The 6,761-nt window shown below is 40.8% G+C and overlaps 1 protein-coding gene across 1 annotated transcript; it reads left to right on the top strand.

The window, feature by feature from the left end:
* Positions 1-276: 276 nt before the first annotated feature.
* Positions 277-5,486, top strand: LOC311136269 (5-hydroxytryptamine receptor 3B-like; the record flags this gene model as incomplete). The annotated part of the gene is made up of 8 exons (XM_084170400.1): positions 277-471; positions 748-792; positions 2,334-2,443; positions 2,691-2,860; positions 3,242-3,399; positions 4,238-4,448; positions 4,644-4,853; positions 5,221-5,486. The coding sequence occupies 8 exons, from the start codon at positions 277-279 to the stop codon at positions 5,484-5,486; spliced, it is 1,365 nt and encodes a 454-aa protein (XP_084026526.1).
* Between the last annotated feature and the right edge of the window lie 1,275 nt (positions 5,487-6,761).

The raw sequence follows: 6,761 nt of genomic DNA, 5'->3' as shown, positions 1-6,761 counted from the left end.
CATGTTGAGAATAGATGAATACCGTAAATTATCAGGTAGATTACTGTCATACGCAAGATGGACTGGGCTTGCATTTTATTTGCCATAGAAATAGGGTTGCACAATTTAGTTAACTTTCCCAGGTTTTCCAGAAATCCCAGTTGGAAGATTCCTGGAAATGGGAGGGAATAAGCAGGAAATTCGGAATGCTCCAACCGGGATTTCTGGAAAGCCTGGGAATTTTGGAAAAGTTACAGAACATTTTGTAACCCTATATATCAATGAGTTGAATTTCATATGATTGATTTACTACTTGACTTCCATTCAGCCCCTCTGGCTGAACTGGTAGCAGATAAACCCAAGAGGTCTGCTCTGAACCAGCTCACCAGGACCCTCCTGCGTAAATACGACTGTGGAGTGAGACCTGTTCAGAACTGGACCAGACCCACGCTCATCCACATAGACCTCATACTGCAGTCGGTCCTTGATGTGGTAAAGAAGAACAACAGTATACGGCCTTATCTAAATCATTCATTATTTTAATATAAAATATACTGTAATACGATTACCTGCCATGCTTCTGGTAATATGTAACACAGGAAATGAAAACATTGTTGATGTTGTTGCTCAAAATTATAGATTTTTATTTTTGTATGAAATATGAATCTTGTTTCAGTAAATACATTTTGACCATTTGTATCTACACATTTCAATAGTCTGCCCAAACAATTTACACACAAAAATATACAAAAAATCTACTTTTTACAGGATGGAAAGACCCAGCAAGTAACCACAAGCATTTGGTACAGGCAGGTTGGTATGAATTGTCTCTTCTATTAGTGTTAAACATAGTCCCAAACTGTTTTGCTTGTCAGAAATCAAGTTTACAAGATACTGTATGTAACTTTCAAAATACAGAAATCATCCTCGTATGATGCATTTTGCATCATGCAAAATGCATCATACAGGGATGATTTCTGTATTTTGAAAGTTACATATCTTGAAAACTTGATTGCTGACAAGCAAAACAGTTTGGGACTAATGGACTAATGAAACAAATACCAAAATATAGTTTTTGGGTGGAATTTTCCTTTAAGGACTGGGGAGTTTTTCAGGATAAAAAAGAAACAGAATGGAGCTAAACACAGGCAGAATCCTAGAGGAAAACCTGGTCCACTCTGCTTTCCACAAGACACAGAGATGAATTCACCTTTCAGCAGGACAATAAACTAAACACAAGGCCAAATCTACACTGGAGTTGCTTACCAAGAAGACAGTGAATGTTCTTGAGTGGCTGAGTTACAGTTTTGACTTAAATCTGATTGAAAATACAGCGCATTCGGAAAGTATTCAGACCCCTACCCTATTCCCACATTTTGTTACATTACAGCCTTATTCTAAAATTAATAAAATAAAATAAAATCCTCATCAATCTACACACAATACCCCATAATGACACAGCTAAATGTGATATTTACGTTTTGTATTTTGAATACATTTGCAAAAATTTCTAAAAACCTGTTTTTGCTTTGTCATTATGGGGTATTGTGTGTAGATGAGGGGGAAAAAAACAATTGAATCAATTTTAGAATAAGGCTGTAACGTAAAAATTCAAGGGGTCTGAATACTTTCCGAATGCACTGCATATGGCAAAACTTGAAAATGGTTGTCTAGCAATGATCAACAACCAATTTAACCAGAGCTTGAAGAATTCTGAAAACAATAATGGGCAAATATTGTACAATCCAAGTGTGCAAAGCTCTTAGAGAAAAAAAAACTCACTGCTGTAATCGCTGCCAAAGGTGATTCTAACATGTATTGACTCAGGGGGTGTGAATACTTATGTAAAAGAGATATTTCTGTATTTTATTTTTTAATACATTTGCAAACATTTCTCAAATGTCTTTGTCATTATGGGGTATTGTGTGTAGATGGGTGAGAGAAAAAAAATCAATTTAACCAATTTTGAATTCAGGCTGTAACACAACAAAATGTGGAATAAGTCAAGGGGTATGAATACTTTCTGAAGGCACTGTATAACATGTCTGTCTACAAATGCAACTTCAACCTTGTCTGGCATGCAACAATTGCGTTATTGAAAGCCAAAACAGTCATGCACCCATCTGTCATGTACTTCAAATGTGGTCCTCTGTAGCTCAGCTGGTAGAGCACGGCGCTTGTAATGCCAAGGTAGTGGGTTCGATCCCCGGGACCACCCATACACAAAAAAAATAAAAAAATGTATGCACGCATGACTGTAAATCGCTTTGGATAAAAGCGTCTGCTAAATGGCATATTATTATATGAATGGTCTTGTGATGCATTTTCCATTTATTTCCTGTTTGTGATGTCAGATCTGGACCGATGAGTTCCTGGTGTGGGACCCCGAGGAGTTTGACGGGATCACTGAGATCTCCCTGTCCTCTGACGCTATATGGGTGCCCGATCTCATCATCAGTGAATTGTAAGAATTGACACCGTATGTATTCCTGTTCAAATTACATAACATGTCATTGGATTACTCAATACCCTCACATTACTCAATACCCTCAGACTCTTCACAGAAATGTTAAATATTTGGCCTTTTACTTTAAAATGACAGACTGACAAAGAAGTGTGCTGACCGTAACGGTCAGTGTCTCATGTTCAACATACTGTAAGCAGCTGGAACTCCCATCTAACCCATAAGTCTGTGGTCTTCCCCCTGTTAGTGTGGATGTAGGGGAGTCCCCTGCCATCCCCTATGTGTATGTCAACTCGTCGGGGATGGTGAAGAACAACAAACCCATTCAGGTGGTGTCTGCATGTGACCTGGAGCTGTACGCCTTCCCCTTCGATAAGCAGAACTGCACTCTGACCTTCCGCAGCTGGCTTCACTCAGGTTAGCCTAGAGAGATGTAAACATGCTAACGTTACTACCCAGTCAAATGACTACATTTACATTGACATTTTAGTCATTTAGCAGATGCTCTTATCCAGATCGACTTACAGTTAGTGAGTGCATACATTTTCATCCAGACTACACATCTGGATCTGCACAGATGGATGACGTGGCAGTAACACACAATTAGAAGTGCAAAATAACAATGCCATATCTTTCCATAGACAATATACATGCATTTGGCTATCACACATACAGTATTTAGTAAATTACAGTAGTTAGTCATTTAATATAGTATCAAATCAATAGCAGGTCATATTGACTGAGTGTCATTAAGGCTTAATAAACTCTGTCCCTTGACCTTTACCATCGTGTATGCAGTGAGTGAGGTGAACCTGACTCTGTGGAGGAGTGCGGAGGAGATCGCCAATGATCAGAAGTCGTTTATGGACGATGGCGAGTGGGAGCTGTTGTCTGTGCCCTCCCGCTACTGGCAGCTTCGCCTGGACAACAGAGACTATGCCCACATCCAGTTCAATGTGTGTGCCTACTGTTTACCAGATATCTCTTTGTTTCCCTTTAGATACTTGATTTGAAGGAAGGTAATTTTGAAGGAATACAAATATGACCTATATGTCTACTGCCATCTTTATCCACTTATACAGCAATGCATATCCAGTCAGTCAGTAAATATGGAATATGTGAATAGGTGTGATAGTGGGATTTTCTATATGGTTTGATGTCGATGCAACAAAAAAGTACACACTTCTCTTGTAGGGAGAATGTGACTGTACAATGACAACTAAAGCAGATTGAGTATCGACAGTAGTTTTTTAGCCATCCCCTCCTCCTGGTCCTCCTGCTGTGAGGAAGTTAAAGGGATCAGCCAGTACTTCACGGACGGGATTAAGCGCTAATGCTAATAGATGAGGCTGAGGCGCGTCCAGCATGCTGAGAGAGAGAGGCACAATAATGAGGCTGTCTCTGTGGCGGCTGATCAATGGCCACCTTGTTCTGCCGGAAAAATGGGCTCTGGGCCCAGCGCAGGTGGGTCTGCAAGGATAGGCAGGGCTGCTGTTCTACATTCAGCTCAGGAGGGCACTTAATGATGGAGTGTCTATCCAGCAGGGCTCGTTGGGTTACCTTTACACTATGGATCATTGTAAAAGCGGTTGTTGATGGGATTTGTGTGTTTTTGGGCACTGGAGGAGAATAGGAGGATAATACTATGGAATAGGGTTTTCTTGTGGGTTCAGTTGAGGAAAGTGAGTTCATATTAATCAAAGTCAAACTCTCTCTTTCTGTCTCTCTCACTTTCCCTCTCTCTCTTTCCCACGCTCTCTCTCCATCTTGCTCTCTCACTCCCCCACTGGTCAGGTGTTGATCCGCCGGCGCCCCCTGCTGTACGTGGTGAGTCTGCTCATTCCCAGCATCTTCCTCATGCTGGTGGACATCATCAGCTTCTACCTGCCGCCCAACAGTGGCACGCGCATCACCTTTAAGACCAGCATCCTCCTAGGCTATACTGTTTTCAGAGTCAACCTGATGAACGAGATGCCTGCCACCACCATCAGAACACCACTCATAGGTATCCTACATCAGCTCCTTTCCTCATCTTTGTTTTGAACTTTCTCTAATATTGTTTGACACACTAAGCATGCCATTCATACCCAGCCATGGCCAATGCTTTGTGAAATGTGTTGAGACATATTTATGAAGACATAATGAAGATGTGTCCTTTTCTAACAGGTGTTGTTGATGTTTGGTGTCCTCCATCCTACAGGTGCGTTCTTTGCGGTGTGCATGGCGCTGCTGGTGCTGAATCTATCCATCTCCATCTTCGTGGTGAAGCTCCTCCACCACAACGAGAAGGAGGTCAAGGAGATGTCAGTGTCCGCCTGCCTCCTCGACAAGTACGGCTCGTCCAGCCAGACCTTCCTCGAGAGCAACTTCACCTCTGTCAAAACACTGGTTGACGTGGATCAGTGTGGGGGTGAGAGGGGGGCTGTGTTGTTGAGAAGCTTTGTATTTCTAGGTCATAGGACATGAGAGTGACTAGGTATGAGAAACAAAAGCTTAGCTGGTGGTTGTTTTCCTAACTTACCACCAATTTATTTACCTCAGATTTCTTATTCTCTTTAATTTGTAATGGCCAGCTCTGACATGTTTACATGTTGACAACATCTCTATCTTCCTCTGTGTTAACATCAAATCAATCATAAAGATGAAACACCTTTACAGTATGTCTACACATACACCTAATCACTTACCTTGATAAGATGTAGCAACAAAATATATTATCTTTGGACATTCATTTGTCCAACCACATCATCACCCCACAGTTCATGTTGTCCCTCCAGGCTATGAGTTTGACCTGGCTCCAGAGGAGGACCTGCTGTCCCTGAGCGAGCCCCAGGAGAGTGCTCCACGGCTGGAGAGGCTGCTCCAGGAGGTGGTGGCCCTGCGGCTCTACCTGCAGGAGGGGGAGAGTGACGATTCTGCCCAGGCTGACTGGGTGGCCCTGTGCTGCAAGGTGGACCTCCTCCTGTTCCGAGTCTACCTGCTTATCCTGGTCGTCTACACCAGCACTCTGCTGCTACTGTGGGCCAGCTGGAGCTCTGCATGAGGAGTGAAGAGGAATTGTTGTTCAAATGTTATTGGCATGAGGAGAAAAAAGTATTTATTTTGCTGTAATCAAATGTTAAAAGTCTGTTAAGGGTTATTGATGTGGGCGACGCAATCCCTTTTCTCTCTCTTTCTTTTGATACTGTAGCTAGAAGCTATTGAGTGAACACTGTATCCCCATGTACAATTGGAAGATGGTCCCCGTAAATCAATATGGGCTGATTAACATATTCCTTCTGATGTGTTTCTTCAACTGAAGATCTTCATAAAAATATATCTTACTCCTATTCTCCGGGCACATTCCGTAACATCAATGTGATGTTATTCTACATTAACTTGAATCACCATGCTCCCCTGAAACTTGTACCAAATCAATAAAGCACATTCAAAGCCTAGCTTAGGCAACTGAATTCCCTGTTGGCTCACTGATAGTCATAAAAAAGATACATGAGCTACTCATAAAACCTTTGGCTGGGAACAATCTTTGTAAATATAATTTTCACTTGAACAGCAGACATTCTTTGAGCAGATCACATTACAACCGGTTGTATGGCCACCTCTGACTTGAGGAGAGAAATGAATAGTGGTTATTGTTCGCTGTAATGTTATGTTGTACATTCATATTTGTGATGTAACTTCTTATTCCCCATCATATCAAGCAAGTCGTGTTGCACGTTTTTTTAACATCAACTGTGGCTCTTGGTTTGATTGTGTATCCTGTTTTTAGCTAGTGTTATACAGGGATATAGATGTTGTGGAATCTTATCAAAGCCTCCAGCCAGTACAGTGAGTAAAAGGTTATATCCACGAAAATGGCTGATTTGCTCTTAATACACCTGTATGCTTCTAACATAGCCTGCATTGTTAATCCTTAATAAAAAAGAGACTACATATTTTCAAGTGTTTTTGTGTGTGTCATAAATGGACATGATTTTTCAATAGTCTTATCTCGTCCAATCACATAATAAAAGTCATAAATTCAATGTTATTGTAGATTTCAGTACATATTTCCCCTAATAAAAAGGATGAGCTGGCGCACACCCAGAGAAAATTATTGAGTATAATGTCATTACCCTGAAGAAGGTACAGTGATGCCGAAACATTGGTGTTTTACCCAGAGTTTATATATATATGTATACTACCAGTCAAAAGTTTTATAACACCTACTCATTCAAGGGTTTTTCTTTATTTTTTTAAAAACTATTTTCTATATTGTAGAATAATAGTGAAGACATCAAAACTATGAAATAACACATATGGAATCATGTAGTAAACA

Source organism: Coregonus lavaretus (assembly GCF_964263955.1).
Source record: "Coregonus lavaretus genome assembly, chromosome: 10".
NCBI lineage: Eukaryota > Metazoa > Chordata > Actinopteri > Salmoniformes > Salmonidae > Coregonus > Coregonus lavaretus.
The sequence above is the reverse complement of the archived record's forward strand: the minus strand, read 5'-3'. Positions and strand labels throughout refer to the sequence as shown.